General features: G+C 36.0%; 1 protein-coding gene across 1 annotated transcript in view; it reads right to left on the reverse strand.

The window, feature by feature from the left end:
• The window catches only part of TTC29 (tetratricopeptide repeat domain 29), a 264,270-nt gene that overhangs the window by 178,294 nt on the left and 67,864 nt on the right, over window positions 1-18,112 (reverse strand). Inside the window, exons 7-8 of the mRNA XM_007189384.2 lie at window positions 12,029-12,241; window positions 4,302-4,387 (exon numbers count right to left, since the gene is read on the reverse strand). Of these exons, the coding sequence (XP_007189446.1) occupies window positions 4,302-4,387; window positions 12,029-12,241 (299 nt within the window). The remainder of the gene's footprint in view (window positions 1-4,301; window positions 4,388-12,028; window positions 12,242-18,112) is intronic.

Consider the following 18,112-nt stretch of genomic DNA (forward strand, 5'->3'; position numbering starts at 1 on the left):
GTTTGATGGTGTCTGGTCTTACATCTAGGTCTTTAATCCATTTTGAGTTTATTTTTGTGTATGGTGTTAGGGAGTGTTCTAATTTCATTCTCTTACATGTAGCTGTCCAGTTTTCCAAGCACCACTTATTGAAGAGGCTGTCTTTTCTGCATTGTATATTCTTGCCTCCTTTATCAAAGATAAAGTGACCATATGTGTGTGGGTTTATCTCTGGGCTTTCTATCCTGTTCCATTGATCTATATTTCTGTTTTTTTGTGCCAGTACCAAACTGTCTTGATTACTGAAGCTTTGTAATATAGTCTGAAGTCAGGGAGCCTGATTCCCCCAGCTCCATTTTTCTTTCTCAAGATTCCTTTGACTATTCGGGGTCTTTTTTGTTTCTATACAAACTGTGCAATTTTCTGTTTTAGTTCTGTGAAAAATGCCATTGGTAGTTTGATAGGGATTGCATTGAATCTGTAGATTGCTTTGGGTAGTGTAGTCATTTTCACAGTGTTGATTCTTCTGAACCAAGAACATGGTATATCTCTCCATCTGTTTGTATCATCTTTAATTTCTTTCATCAGTGTCTTATAGTCAGAATGTAAATTGATACAGCCACTATGGAGAACAGTATGGAGATTCCTTAAAAAACTAAAAATAGAACTACCATATAACCCAGAATCCCACTACTGGGCATATACTCTGAGAAAGCCATAATTCAAAAAGAGTCATATACCACAATGTTCATTGCAGCACTATTTACAATAGCCAGGAAATGAAAGCAACCTAAGTGTCCATCGACAGATGAATGAATAAATAAGATGTGGCACATATATACAATGGAATATTACTCAGCCATAAAAAGAAATGAAATTGAGTTATTGGTAATGAGGGGGATGGACCTAGAGTCTGTCATACAGAATGAAGTAAGTCAGAAAGAGAAAAACAAATACCGTATGCTATCACATATATATGGAATCTAAAAAAAAAAAAAAAAGATTCTGAAGAACCTAGGGGCAGGACAGGAATAAAGACGCAGACATAGGGAATGGACTTGTGGACATGGGGAGGTGGAAGGGTAAGCTGGGAAGAAGTGAGAGAGTGGCATGGACATATGTACACTACCAAATGTAGAATAGATAGCTAGTGGGAAGTAGCCGCATAGCACAGGGAGATCAGCTAGGTGCTTTGTGACCAGCTAGAAGGGTGGGATAGGGAGGGTGGGAGGGAGACACAAGAGGGAGGGGATATGGGGATATATGTATATGTATAGCTGATTCACTTCATTATACAGTAGAAACTAACACAACAACGTAAAGCAATTATACTCCAATAAAGATGTTAAAAAAAAAATAAAGGAATGGATTCTTTCACAGTTTTGAAGCCTAGCAATCTGAAATCAAAGGGTTGGCAGGACCATGTTCTTACGGGGAGGGGATCCTTCCTGCCTCTTCAAGCTTCTGGTTGCTCCAGGCATCCCTTGACTTGTGGCACTGCAACTTCAATCTCTACCACCATCTTCACAGGGACTTGTCCTCTGTGGGCATGTCTTCTTGTCTTCTGTCTGTTTCAAACCTCCTTCTGCCTTTTTCTTATAAGGACCCTGTCACTGGATTTAGAGCCCAGCCAGAAAATCGAGCACAATGATCACCTCATCTCAAGAGCCTTAACTTAATTACATCTGCAAAGACCTTTTTTCTAAATATGGTAAAATTCATAGATTCCAGGGATTAGAAAGTGGACATATCTTTTTAAGGCCACCATTCAACCCTCCAAAAAGTAAATATACTTATTAGTTGAGGTAATTGAGACTTAGAGAATTTAAGGGATTTGTCCAAGGTCACACAGTTAATATGAATGCGAGCTTCACATTTGATTTATGGTTTCCTTACCTCCAGAAAAATAATTTCAATACTTTTCTGAAAGGAGTAACAGTATCAAGAAATTTGTCACTTGGATGCCAAATGCTGCTTCTTAAATACATTCATTACTAGACTATCCTACACCACTACTGTTATCTTCCAAAACTATAGATCAGATTCATCATGCCTGGCATGTTGTCTGTCACTTAGAAGGTGCTCAATAAACAGTTGTCAGTAAATGAATGAGATCATGCCACCAACCTCATCAAAGTCACCAAACATTCCACATTGCTTAAAAAATGAGCTTCACATTCCAACAAAGCATTCAAGACCCTCCAACCCTCCAAAAGATTAAAAAGTATAATCTTGGAATTACGATGAATTCCTAATTCTTAGAAAGGCTGTACTCATTCTAAGTACAGAATGAGTACAGCCTTTCTAAGAATGTCCAGAAGTCATACAAGAAAAAATTGATAAATTTGGCCACACACATATCTAAAAGTTCAGGATGGAAGAATTTCATAATAAGGCCAAAAAACAGTGGCCTGGAAAAATATTCACAACATGTATTAATACATATGTCTAATTTCCTAAAGATATACATAGCTCCTGAGGAAGCAGGCACCTTCATTTATTGTTGTTTGACAATAAACTTGTTAAGCTTCTTTGAAGGGAAGATTAGAAATAAAAATAAATTTATCTTTAAATTCATCTCCTCTCCTCTCTGAACCAGCATTTCCACCCTTAGGAATTTATTCTGTAGATCTTCTCTCACTTTGGCACAAAGCTATTCACTGCTATACCCTTCGTGAAACAAAACTGATTGGAAATAACCTAAATGCCCACCAATAGGAGATAGTTAAATCCATTACAGTACAACTATACCATGGGATACTATGAGTCCCTTTTAAAATGAGGCATGTCTATATATACATTAGTATGGAGGAAGTTAACTCAGGGGACAGAACAGTGTGTATAAAACGTTACCATTTTGTAAACAACAAAAAGGACACACATATATATATGCACCTATATGCCAGGCATATCTATGAATATTTTTGGAAGGATAAACCAGAAACTTGTAACTGTATTTGCCTTTGAGACTGAGTACAGGGACGGAAGGAAGATTTATTTTTCACTGTAAACCCTATTGTATTGTTTGAATTTATTTTGCCATGTGCCTGCCATGTGATAGAGAGAGAGAATCTATAAGCTAATTTTCACCTAATTTTCCAACTTGATCTCCTACTGTATCCTATCTTGTACATGACAATTCATTGCTTCTCAAACCCACTGACTATGATCATACTGAGTGTGTGGGAGTGTGTGTGTGTCTCATATGCTATCATCCTCGACTCTCACGCTTTCTGCCTGTATAAATCCTGCCCCTCAAAAGCTCTTCTGTGCAACCTTCCTGATCTTCAGTGTTGAAACTAACTACTCTTACCTCTGAACTCAGAAAACCCCTGTTCATCCTGCTTTGAATTATAGTTGTTTACAAGTTGGTCCCCCTCATTAAATTAGCTCCAAAAGGGAAGTGTGCATCTTGTTGACCTCTGTGTTCCTCAAAGTACCTGGAACACAACAGCCTTGCTGTGTGCATGTCATTAACTAAAAAATATTAAGTAGAAGGGTCAACCAGGAAAACCCAAGTCTCTTACGATTAAACCCAATTTTAAGGATGATAGAGAAAAATATTTAGCACAATCACAGGAATGCTATTTAGCATGAATATCTAAAAGAGCCAACAAGAGCTCCTCAAAGCTGAAAAATAAAGCCAATACTTCATATCGAATAGATTACATGAGATGTACGTGAAATTCAATAAGAAGTTACAGTTGAAATATATTAGAGGTAAGAGAAGAATGAAAGAAAAATGATTTCAGTTTTAATACAGAAAAGATAGCTCTTGACATTTTGTTTTTTGGGTTTTTTAGTCAAACACACCAAGCCTGGTCATAAAATAGGCAAACACTGATTTTTATCCTGAAGCAGGCTACTTCTCAGATTGGCACTAGCAATGCCTTCCACCTTTGCAGCCCTCCTTCTCCCACTCCCCACACACAAAGGAAAGGTGCACTGCAATGCAATTCAATCTATTGCTTATTAACTACAGTTTTTTCTAAGAAAACTTTCTCAGATCATATTATGTTTGCTGTAATTTTTTTTTTTACTATTTACTTTTTGCTGTCATTTAAACCCATTTCCTCTTGTCCTTGGTGATATAGGAGTGGAGGGTCCCATTACTCCATATATTTAACTTTCATCAATAAAACCAATTTTTAATGCTTCTAGAATAGTGCTATTCTGCTTTAGTCTCTATAAATAGGTACACTGACACCCGGCCCACCCCGTTTCTGTTGGCCTTATAACAACATACAATAAAAAAAATATAAAACAAATATAATAAAATAAAAATTAAAAGTGGTAGTGATTAAAAGTCAACTTGAACTTACTGCTAATGCTGTTTCATACTCTCCAGCAGCCAAGTGCGCTAAGCCCAAGTAATAGGAAGCTTCTTCTTCCATCTTTTTGTCATTTCCTAAAACGAAAATGTAGAAAAAATCATTAATGTATTACAGAAATTGGTTTATTACAACAAACAGAATCTTTGCTTTTTAAGAGAGTAGAAAGTTATTATAACAAAGTATACAGATTTATATCAACAATCTTTGAAACCTAACTGTGTACTCATCAAAAAGGCTAATGTTAATACAATTTACCTGGGTCACAGATATAAGTGAGTAACGTGCATTAGCAATATAATTATGAGTAGTTTCCCTCCACAAACAAAACCGAGTATTAGCATTTTTGACATTCATATATAAATTCCATACCAGTCCACCATGTAAAACCTATAGTCATTCATCATAGCTGCATACGTGAAATAATTGATAAAGAATATCAGCCTTACATGGTGCACAGACAAACACACACACACAGACTGGCATTCAGCTAAGTCTCTAATAGGGCAGATAATTAGCAGATTAAGGAATTATTGTCTTGATTAGGTTCAATTTTAAAGCTATTGGTTAAAACCTGGGTGAGAAGGACTGCCAGAGCTTGGTTTCTTGGTATAAAATTCCATTCATATTTTGAAATCCAAACACATTTTTTCCTTGCTAATGACTGGTAAATGCTTTTCACCATCTTTTCACAAGGAATTTAGCCTTTCTAATTTCTGCATAATGTGCTTTATTCCAGGAGTTATCAAATTTTTCTTTTCAAAAGCAAAATGTGTAAACGTGTAACACATGGTTCAACAAGACATACATCATACCATCTAATAAATACATAATTTATTTACATTTAATGTACTAAATTGAACACATAAATCTAATATACTTGCAAGAATCATTAGAGGTTCTTATTTTAAAATGGAATACTATCCTTTTTCTACTTTTGTAAGTCTTTGGCTTTTAATGCTACCTAACTCCTGGGTAATGCAAATGCTGACAGATCCACCCTCATTTTTGATGTTTGGAAAGTAAGCATCCTTAGATTTCTGAACTCTGCATTCCCACCATGATGGATTTCCACAGGAGCTAGCAATTCTCTACGCTGCACTCACTCTCAGTCATCACTCAATTACCTCTCGTGAAGCAGTGGCTCAATTGGAAGACTGTGAAGAAACAGGTTGGCAAATGTCAGTGACAGTAGTTTTTTTCTTCTCTAGCAATTTCATCAATTGCAAAGAATTATACCCTCAAGATCTCACTTCAGCAGAGTTGATGGTGCTAGCGATTCAGTCTGGGGAATTTGAACTCATAACTCAGCTGGGCCCTCACTTTTTCTCTGTTATGGGTTTATGAGTACTGGGGAGAAGGGTGGGACTAGGGAAGGGGAAGAAGGGGTAGAAGGAAGAGGCTATGGTGGGAAGTTGCCTCTTAGATAATTAAAGGTTGACTATTTGTAACTTGTACTTTCTGTGTTAAATGGTGTAACCACGTTAAAGCACTAACAACCTCATGCTTGGATAGAGTATCGTCATTTGTATCTAACTTTATGTAAAGGGCAGTCCAGCAAAGAGGAGAAGAAAAAAGAAATCTATCCCTATTGATAGAAAGATTTTGAAGCAGCTAACTCAAATAGTCAGATCACACCAAATATTAGTTTTAAAATAGGATTTAAGTATAAGAATTTTTCCTGCTTACTAATTGAGACAAAGTTAAAGTGAAAGCAATAAAATAATGGAGGAAGATGTCAGCATTATTAAAGCTGAGTAACACAAATACAAGAGAAAAAAGGGTAAAATATTATTTATACTGTGTTGTTTATTTGAGTGGGTTAAATTTATATTGGCCTTGCTATCCAAGTCAATAATCATTTATCTTAAAAAATCATGTTTTTATTTTTACGACTAAATTGTTCATTCTTACACTAGTATGTTTACTAGAGAATCTAAAGAGGAAGTCGTCACAGGTGGAATAATGGACAGAGACGATGTTCTTCGGAGTAACTCAAATGTTTTATTAAAATGTGCCCTAAAACTTCCTTTTGTTATTTGGCTAAAACATATTCACTCATTTATTTATTCAATGAGTACTTATTGAGGACCTACTCTGTACCAGGCACAGCTCCAAGCACTTGGGATACATCAGTACATTAACCAGACAAATTCCCTGTCCTTGGGAAGTTTATATTTTAGAGAAATATAAAAAAGAGACAAGAAATTGAAAATAAACATAATAAATTATATGGTAAGTTGTATGGTGATAAGTATTCTGGGGAAAAAATAGAGCAGGGTAAGGGGATTTGGGAGTGCTAAGTAGGGGTACAAAGAAAAAGGCAGGTTTCAATATTAAATACAGTTGTCAGTGTAGTGGATATCACTGAGAAGATGGTATCTGCAAGAAAATGAAATTAAAGGTAACAGAAAATTTTGGGAAACACAGAACTATGTGGAAATTAAACACACTCCTAAATAACCAATGTGTCAAAGAAGAAATCAGAAGGTAAACTAGAAAATACTTGGAGATGAATGGAAATAAAAATACAAAAACCCAAAACTTGTGGGAATCAGCTAAAGCAGAGCATAGAGGGACAAGTACAGTTATAAATGTCTATTTTTAAAAATAGGAAACATCTTTCCACTTTACAAAACTAGAAAAAGAAGAGCTAACTAAACTCAAAACAAACAGAAGTAAATAATAAAGACTAGAGAGGAAATAAATGAAATAGAAAAAAAATAGAGGATATCAATAAAACAAAAAGTTGGTTAATTAAAAAAGTCAACAAAATTGACAGACCTTTAGCTAGACTGAACAAGAAAAAAAAAAAAAAAAAAAGAGAAAAGCCTCAAATTATGAAAATCAGGAATGAATGAGGGAAATCACCACAGTCCTTATAGAGATAAAAAATATTTTAAGAGAATATTATGGACAATGGTATACCAACAAATTAGGTACAGTAGATGAAATGGAAAAATTGTTAGAAAGACACAAACTAATGAAATTGACTCAAGAAGAAATAGAAAATATGAATTGGTCCACAACAAGTAAAGAACTTAAATTAGAAATCAAGATACTTTTCACAAAAGAAGCCCACAGTGCTTCACTGGTGAATTCTACTAAATATTAAAAATATAATCAACACCAATCCTTCACAGACTCCTCCAAAAACTTAGGAGAAAATAATTCCCAAATATGAGACCACTATTATTTTGACATCAAACCAGACAAATACACCACAAGAAAAGAAAACTACAAACCAATATCCATTATGAATATAGACAAAAAATTCCCAACAAAATATTATCAAAGCCAGTCCAGCAGCATACAAAAAGGATTATATACCAGATCAAGCTGGATTTATCCTCTGCATGTAAGGTTGGTTCGACATCTGCAAATCAATCCATGTAAAATACCATTGTTATTAGAAAGGATAAAAACCACACGATCATCTCAATAAATGCAGAAAAAACATTTCACAAAATCCAATCCTTTTTTATGATTAAAAAAAACCCTCAACAAATTCAGAATAGAAGGGACCTTCCTAAACCTGTTAAAAAAAGTATCTACAGAAAAACCCACAGCTAACATTACACTTTATGGTGAAAGACTGAAAGTTTCTGTCATAAGATCAGGAAGACAAAGATGTCCTCTGACACCAATTCTATTTAACACTGTACTGGAGGGTCTAGCCAGTGCAATTAGGCAAGAAAAAGAAAAGGCACTAGTAGGAGGCAAACTTTTACCTCTATCTTAGGGTTTTTTGGCTGTGCCTGACAATTAAATTGACAAAAGACAGAATATCAGGAGAAAAGCATATAAATTTACATAAGCTTTAGGTCACATGGGAGCCTTCATAAGGAATGAAGAGCAAAGAAATGGCAAAACCTACCTGCTTTAATATTGGGTTGAACAAAGATAGGCAATTGTGGAAAAAGATATAAAGGAAGGAAGGTTAAAGAAGATGAGGATTATTTTAACAAGGTCTGCTTGTGCAGAATTCTCTTGGCCTTGGCTCCCAATCAAAGAATGTTTCTTTTCTCATGGTACAGGGCATCTTTCATATGGGTGTTTCCATTTCCTATTTTTAGGAAGAAGAGGGGAGATTAGAATGCTCCTTTTTGCCTCTTGTTTTTCAAGTGCCTTTAGCTCACAGTACTCTTTATGCCAAAGTGGCATTTGGGGTGGCATATTCTGTTACCCTTAAGCATCAAGATCAGAAAGAAATAAGTAAAACTATACTTGTAGATGACATGATCTTACATATAAAAAAATCCTAAAGACTCCACAAAAAACATCAAAGCTAATAAATGAGTTTAGCAAGGTTGCAAGATACAAGATCAATATACAAAAGTTGATTTTATTTCTACACACGAGCAATGAACAATCTGAAAATAAAAGAAAAAATTCCATTTTCAACAGCATCAAAAAGAATAAAATATTAGAAATAAATGTAACAAATCAAGGGAAAAATGTGTACACTGAAAACTATAAAACGTCATTAAAAGAAATTAAATAACATGTAAATAGACTGATAACCATATTCATGAATTGGAAGACAGTGTTAAGATAGAGATATTTCCCAAACTGATCAACAAATTCAATGCAATCCCCATCAAAATCCCAGCTGTCATTTTTGGAGAAGTAGACAGACTGATCCTAAACATCATGTGGAAATATAAGCAATGTGGAAGGACCAAAGCAATACTGAAAAAGGACAGTTTGGAAGACTCGCACTTCCCAATTTTAAAACTTACTACAAAACCACAATAAAAAATATGTAATGGTAGAATAAGGACAGACATGAGGATCACCACAATAGAATTAAGAATCCAGAAAACAACCCTCATATTTATGGTCAATTATTTTTAACAAGGGTCCCAAGACAATTTATTGAGAAAGAACAGCATTTTCAACAACTGGTACTGGGGCAACTGGATATCCACATACAAAACGTGAAGTTGGACACTCTTGACATCACACACACACACAAACCTAAGTATAGGAGTTAAAACTATAAAACTGTTAGAATAAAGTGTAGAAGTAAATCTTCATGAGTTTGGATTAGTGGAAGCCTTCTTAGTTATGATACTAAAAGCACAAACAACAAAAGAAAAAACAAATTACTTTGCACTTTATCAAATTAAAAACTCGGGCTTCAATGGATACCATCAGAAAGTGAAAATAAACCAAATCTGATGAAGGACTTGCATCTAGAATATTAGAGGATTCTTGTAACTCAATAATAAAAGGACAAAATAACCCAATTAAAAATGGGCAAAGAAACTGAATAGACATTTCTGCAAAGAAGATATACAAATGGGCAATAAGCACATGAAAAGATGATCAACATCATTAACCAACAGGGAGATGCAAAATAAATTCACAGTGAGATATCACTTTATACCTACTAAGATGACTATAATAAAAAGACAGAAAGTAACAAGTACTGGTGAAGATGTGGCTAAATTGAAACCCTTTATACATTGTTGATGGGAATGTAAAACGGTTCAGTGGCTTGGGAAAACTCTTTGCCAGTTCCTCAGGAAGTTAAACATAGAGTTATACCACCCAGCAATGCCACGTCTACGTATATACCCAAAGGAATTGAAAACATGTACACAGATGTTCATAGTAGCATTATTCATAATAGACAAAAGGTGGGAACAACGTCAATGTCCATCAACTGATGAATGGATAAAGAAAATGTGATACAACCATACAATAGTGTATTATTTGGCCATAAAAATGAATGAAGTAGTGATACCATCTACGAGATGGATGAACCTTGAAAACATGATGCTAAGTGAAAGAATCTGGACTCAAAAGAATACATACAGCATGATTCCACTTGTGTGAACTATCCAGAAGAGGTAAATCCACAGAGACAGAAAGTAGATTAATGGTTGCTAGGGGATAGGGGAAGGAGGGTATGGGGAATGCCTTCTAATGAGTATGGGGTCAGTGCTGATGTTTGTACAACTTTGTGAATTTATTAAAGACCACTGATGACTGAAAGATGAAAATAATAGAATAGTAGAGTCATGAGACCACTGTATGGCTGGTGCTATACTTCTGCATTACACCAAGGTGCCCTAACTAAGGTGCACAGTGGATGTCAGTCCTCCTTAAATACCATGTAAACCAATGTGGGAGGCAAGCCTTATCCATGCAATCGTCAGCTTGCTGCTTCAGGTTCCCTGACCAAAGTAGGAGACAACAGTAAGAAGGGATGCTTTGTCCCAGAGCATTTCAGCGGCTGTCAGAGCTCTGTAAAATGCTGTGCGATCTTTTAACCTGTCTACTATCTTATATGAAAAACATGGGCACAGATATTTATTGGCTTTAAAAGATATTAAAAATTATTACAGCAAAAGAAGCAAGTTTTCTCCCAGTCTCTTTATCTGTCCTTTGGAAAGTGAGAGATGCTTTCAGAAAGGAGACGGCTTGGCAGGCTCTGACTATTGGAAGAGGGCCTAGGAACCTTGCTTTCTTTGTGAACAACCTTACAATTTAGCAAATGAGAACCTAAAGTGAAATATCTTTTCCTAACTGATAACATTAACTTACATTAAAAGTCCACACAACTTTTCACGTGACTAAAGTTAGCTGCTAAAATTGATCTAAGAGCTAACTACTTATGTCAGTGTGTACCCCTTTGGGGAAGGTACTAGACCACCATTCATTCAAAAGCAGTTCATTCAACGGGATACATCTTTCACTGGGGGTGATCTCCTATGGGTATTTTAAGTAATATTACTTTTAAAAATTAACAGAGAGAATAAGCTAAGATTTTACTTTCACTCTTTAAAAAATTAAAATCAAACCCAGGAAATCAGTCCTGTTTACTCCATATAAGCCATTTGTTACTCAAAAAGCCAATTGATTAAATATGTCCACAAGCTGATGAACTTTCGTTCAAGAGCATAACTTCCATCTTTTTCTCCTTCATGAAAAGTAATTTATTAATATACTACTCTGAGGTCACAAAACATCCTTGCATCTCACAAAGTAAAAGCTTATGAGTATATGTTCCAATTTTTGTCTTTATATTTTATACATATTTTAATGATAATAGAATATTAAGGATGTGATCAGCTGTCACAAAAGCATTTTCACTGCTGTAAGCGTGCATACAAATCACCTGGAGATCTTGCAAACCTGCAGATTCTGATGCAGTCGGTCTGAGGTGGGGCCTGAGATGCTGCGTTTCTTATAAGCTTCCTGGTGATGCTGAGGCTGCCAGACCAAAGGCCACACACTTTGACAGGCATGGGTCTAAAATATATTCAAGTTCTATCTTCCTGTTACTCTTAACTAAATATTTATCATACCTTTCCTATTACCCCACCATAGGGAATTTATAAACAATGAAAGGTCTCTCAGATTGTAAGAAATATATGACCTTAAGCGCACACACACACACACACACACACACAGAGTTAACTTTTGCAAATGACCTTACCTTCTCATCATGGGTTTACTGTTTTATAACATTATTCCCAGAGGGTTGCAATTTTGGAGATAAAGCTTTCAAGAAACGAATGGATTTCTTGCTGTCAGCACTAAGGCCCCTCTGTTTTACAGTGAAATTTGAAAGTATATCGATGGCATTTGTCCCTGCATTTCATAGGAAATAATCACCCAAACACTTGACGATTTTTACCTCCCTCTTGGGAGAAGCAGTATCTGCCCATTAAAGGCAGCAATGTGAGATGCTCTTTTCCACCCACCTTCTTTGGCTATTTCAGAAGCTTTTATTAGAATTCCGATGGCCTGTTTGTATTCTTTATTTTCCAGCATTTTGTCTGAGAGCAATCTGTAAGTCCTCAGGAGACTCTCACAGGCCAACAAGTTGAGAACGCGGCCTGTCTCATCCTTCCATATCCGTCCCTGCGTCAATTGATGGAAGGCCTCATAATGCTCTGCAGCTTCCAGAAGCTGACCTGAAGAATAAAAGCCATTCATAAATACAAACCACAGGCCAGAACATATTTTCAAATATTTTGCATACATCTTGTGCTTTACTATTAAAGTGTGTGTGGGCGGGGAGAGAACCACGGAATGCAGCCAAGTATTTCTAAGGCTGAAGAGGACTTCAGATGGGAAAGGAGCTATCTCAATTTGGACCTCAGATTCAGCACTGATTTTGAAAGGACACCCGCTAAAGGCATATACTTGGGCTAGCAGAAATTGAGGAGAATTGCAAATGTTTAGAGACGGTGTGAATGTCAAGTAATAATTATTAATAACAATCATATTAGCTAACATTTATTCAACATTATATATGCAAGGAACTGTGCTGTGCACTTTATATGCATTTCTCATTTAATTGTCAAAACAGGCCTATGGAATAGAGAATTTTAAAATTACAATGTAACTTAACTGCCCTTCTCAATTATATTTTATAATATAGTCTGAAATATATCTTCTCAAAGCCAAAACTCTAAATTAACTTTAAGTCATTTGATTCCTTGAAATGTGAGCAAGCACGTTTCTGGAAGGGTAGTTTGTAGTTCCATGATATAGATTGTATTTTACTTGTGAATTGCCTTGTAGTAATGCACACAAAATCCTGTAATGTAAATGCTCTTTTATGGTATTGGAGTTACCTAATTGGAATGAACTGGAAAAGCACTTACATCTAGGCACTTCAACAATTGTAGTTAAGAGTGAGTGCAGGTTCCAAACAGACAGCCTGAATTCCTCTACCAGTTTTACCATTTTTGCTGTTTAGCCTCAGGTTAATTACTACACTCTCTGTGCCCAAATTTAATTCTTCTGCAGGTAAGATTATAGTGTAACTGTTCAAGGTGTTATTGTGAGAAATGAATTAATACCTGTTCAATATCTGATACAGAGTATGTACTCAATAAACACGGCTGCTGTTACCAGTTGTCATAGTGACAATATTTTTAAAAACCCACAGGCCAATTGAATTATAGCCACTATTTATTTTCCCTTTCTTTAAGTACAACATAGTCTTCCTGCAAAATATGTAGCTGAGTCCTTATGACAATATTATCACAACTGATTAAATTAACCTATGTAGGCCATATTAGGCTCAATACATTTTCTCAAATAAGATGCACTGCATATTACAGATTGGACATTCCAGGATACTGTAGCCACTGCCATCACTATTGCATATAATTTCCTCCTATTTTTGCACTGAATTTGCTATCGAAATAAATATTAAAAATGCACAGATAAAGACGAATAGTATTTTCAAAGAAACACAACAGAGATGTATAATCAGCAAATAAGCTGTACAAAAATTCAGTAAAGACGTGGCCAGTCTGAGTCGCATGCAGAAGGAGGGCATATCAGCAAAGATACATAGAGAGAGGCGGGTGTGTGCTCCTGAGCTGTTTATAAACTTGTATTATGAAATTTTCACGTGATGAAAGACTACAAAGCCATAAATACGATATTACAGAAGAATATTTGATTACATGGACAGGTGCTTATGATAAGTGAAAATATTGAAAAACATCAGATAACATTTACAAAGCATTATCAGTGTTATATGGGTAATGAATTGGTTTCTTTTCTGCTTTTTTCCCTGATTATTGGCATTTTCTAATGTTTCTATCACCAAAATATGTTCAGTTTGTAAAGAGAAATATATAATAGAAACTATTTTAAAATTAATGCCCAGTCCTTTTTCATTTTGATGCAAATACTGAAGGTTGAAGTTGACTGTTCTATCTTTACATTTAACTGACAATTTTTCTCTTGCCTCCCACAAAAGCAGGCATAGTTTTTCACCTCTCTCCTGCAGCACCTCTGCCCGAAACACCTTTCTCCAAATACCCATGACTCTCGTTTTTTTTTTAAAACTCGAATGGAGCGTTGACATATATGTGTGTTATGTTTCCTCTGTTAACTATATTTCTGCCTGTAAAGTATAGCTCTGTATCCCTGGAAAGATGTATACGAGAGTTCTTTTTTTTTATCCAGCATCCACCTATTTATAAAGTATGGATACATATTTCTTTTTGGCCATGTGAATAGGGACAAGTGGATACAGGGAACTGTGAGTAAACCAGATAGTTCCAGAAAAACTTGGGACCATAAGGAGACTAGGAAGGGCCTAACAGCATCTGTGGTCACACACAGTAACCATATGGAAAGAGGGTCCAAAAGTGTGTTATAAAATAACAGATTCACTAAGAATTCCAGGAGGAGAGCCAGGAGATGAAGCTTTGGATAACCCGACTAATTACAATGAGATGCAAATGAGGCATAATGATGTAAATAGCATATGAGAACTGATAGCTGGGTCCAAGATTTGATCCACATGGTGGAAGAAAGGGGAGGCAAGGGGAGGGGAGGGTGAAAGTGGGGAAAGGATATGTGGAGGAAATGGGGAGAGGGCTGAAGAGGGGGAAGGGGGGGGACAAAGGTGGGGACCGTGTCTCTGTATTCCAAACAAGCCAGACTTCCCTCTGTGTTACTGATGTGATTAGGTTTCCTGCACAGGCTAAGCAGAAATGAAATGAGAGGTTCTCGGGACATTGGTTTCAATTGGCCACTATGGAAGGGGGCCTTGGAATGATTGAGAAACAGACTTTTCAGTTGAGTTTGATTTTTGCTTGAGCACTTGGGGCTAGTATCAGTGTACTGCTTAGGTCATGATTATCAGCCAAGGTTCAGCTCTTACAAGGATATATTTGAAGTTTGCCATGAGGAAGGAGCAGTCCAAGAATCCTGGGTAAAAGGAACAGGGAGCTACTACTTCCTGAAGTCCTACTGGGTGCTAGTGAAAATGGAACGTTTTTTTCCCCAGACATTATCTTATTTAACCTTCCAAAACTGGTGCAGTAAATATGACTTTTCTTTTGCACCAAAGAGAAAACCGAGGCTCACAAACATTAAATGACTCAAATAGCCAAAAAGTGATGTTTAACCCAGGGTCACCAAACACCCATACAGCTTAGTTCTGCCACATTAGGTACAAGTCAGAAAACTTGGGTGGAGTAAGTTAGATTCTCTGGACATAAATATCTGAAGTTAAAAACAATGCTTGAGTTATGTGATTTCTAGTCTCTACCAGTTCTATAATTCTGTGACTCTACTCAGGCAATCACAAGATCCTCCAGCATGAAAGAACAGATACTAGCCACTGATGTGCTTCTCACTGGTCTTCCTGAAGGAGTCTGATGTAAAACCAGCTCTGTAACCTGCCCCTAAATTCTCTAACCTAAACCATGAGGTGACATCCATGGGGTGAAGGCACCTAGGATGTCCCATACTTAGTCCTAACCTGTGGTCACAGGTTATTCATGGTTTCATGTCCCCTTCCTTAACCACTTTGCCACAGAGGAGGTCACTGGGGATTCTGACCAGCACAGCACGGTTTTTAAAATTTATTTATTTATTTATTTTAAAATTTTTATTGGACTATAGTTAATTTACAATGTTGTGTTAGTTTCAGGTGCACAGCAAAGTGATGCAGTTATACATACACATATATCCACTCTCTTTAGATTCTTTTCCCATACAGGTTATTAAAGAATACTGAGTAGAGTTCCCTGTGCTATACAGTGGGCCCTTACTAGTTATCTATTTTATATATAGTAGTGATCAGCACTGTTTTAAACCAAGGTGACTACGTAGAAGAAGAAGAGGTTTCCAGCCCTTCTCAGATGTAGGAAATCGTTTCTAAAGTTATTTGTTGGCAAATAGGACTGTAAGTAAGCCAGCAAGGATTTGATCCAAATAATCAGAAGCACACAAACGACCAGGCTGCAATTTCTAAAGGCTGGTCAGAATTTGAAAGTACATATTATAATATGGTATAATATTTGATTTAAAAATATTAAAATATGTCTACAATATGAAGGGAGCACAGTAGTTTAAATAGGCAAGTATTTCCCTTTAAGCATGATTAACAATGATATCATTTCCATGCAATTTATATTTCCAACTGTGAACAGGATTTTAAAGATTTTCTTACTTTCTGAGTAAAGACTCATATTACTATTGACTAGATATTTATTAAGACATAATGCATCCTGTTTTTATCTGAAATTTTAAAATTTAATATACCTGAGAGAAGTGTTGTAAGAGGTCATCAATGTAGTGATCATTCTGACACTACACATGTAAATACAAATGAAGATCATAAACCAAATTTTCAAATTTGGCTCACGGCAAACCTTTATAGCTTCTTCACCGTGTTCATGTGTTGTCTGCCCTTTGTTAGCAAATAAACTTGAATATATCAGGACCAGACAAGATTCCCAGATCCCACCATCAATCTTGTTGAAGGACAAGCGTCTAGATAATCGTCCTTCTCCGGAATTCACAGGTGTTAACATTATCTTTCATCGAGAAAGAGGGCAGAGAGAAGAAGAAGAATTACACCAAGGTATCACGAAAGTAAAAGTTGACTGAAAACAGAAAAGAGAAGGGCACATTCATAGATGTTAAAGGTCTCCTGAGGGGACATGAGCTTTATCTTGTTGCACCAGGAATTACTCATCACTATGAGTAACAAACATCACAGGAGTAACTGTGACAAGAAAGGCATACTAACCATTGTTCAGCTAAGTGCTTGGTTCCATGCTAAGAAAAAAATCCAGGGTGTCCACTAATATTTCAAGTGGATCAGGGAAGAAAATGGAGCCAAGATGTTTTGTGGGAGCGACTGGAGATGACCTTCCACCAATACCATCAGTAATGGATTTAGCTCAAGAACACGAGATAGTATCAGAAAACACATCATGGGAGACACACTGTGAACAACTGTGTAAGACAAGAATCCAGGCATGGATAGAAGTAGCCTCAGTCTCAGGTGTTGTTTTTTTTTTCTTTTGGTTTGCTTTTGTTTTTTTTAAAACAATTATATAACATCTACATAAACGCCAATGTTGTATGCATCTATAGTTTTTCACCCAAAAGAAACTGTACTCTTAAAATAAAACTACTACAAAGGAGCTTCACTTTACCTAAAGCCCACATAAACAAGAAATCTAGCCATTTATTTAAAAATACAAACAAAACCCAAACAATGTTGTAAACTGCAAAATGTCTGGTAGGATGTTAAGATAAATACTACGCAGAGAAAATAAGATTTTATACATTTGGGTATTACCCAGGGTGTTGCTTACCCCTCTGCCCTGGTACAACATCTCTGAAAGTTTATAGATATTTGTTGTATCACAGCAGATGTCTAGAACAAATATTAAGCAAAGGAGAATGTATATGATCTCCCCCATTTTAGTTTTTTTTTTAAAGTAGGAAGATTGACTAGATATTAACACAAATGGGTTTAAATGTGAAGCTGCCATAAAAGCAGGAACATAAATGTAATTCTCCCAGCCGCTATTTTGATGCACATTTTTGATTCCATGAATATTTTATGAAATGGCCCAAACTAAAGCCATATAACATTCCTGCATTACTGATGCTTGCGCCCGTAAGCTACGAACATTAGAGGCATGATTGAGTGCATTAAAATGAACTCGTTCAGCAGTGCATTGATTACTTGAAGGGGGAGGGAAAAGAAAAAAGAAAAAAAAAAAAGTTGCTCCACTTAAGGAAACAGCAAACAAATCTAAAGTTTGCAATATTATAAAGGCGTAAGCAAGTCTGAAATAAAATTTCCTAAATAGAGTGTGACTCTGTCTAGACCTGACATTAATTAGGCAAGGTGTTAATTATGCCCAAAAATGGCTCTGGTATTGTTCAGGTAATTTCAAATGTCACAATCTCTAAGATGCACAGGCGGGTCTGCTTTAGCTCTATGCATCAGCAATTCTGAAAATAGCTAATTATTTCCTTTTCTATCAACTTGCACACTTGCCAGT

The sequence above is a fragment of the Balaenoptera acutorostrata genome, chromosome 5, assembly GCF_949987535.1.
Source record: "Balaenoptera acutorostrata chromosome 5, mBalAcu1.1, whole genome shotgun sequence".
Lineage (NCBI taxonomy): Eukaryota > Metazoa > Chordata > Mammalia > Artiodactyla > Balaenopteridae > Balaenoptera > Balaenoptera acutorostrata.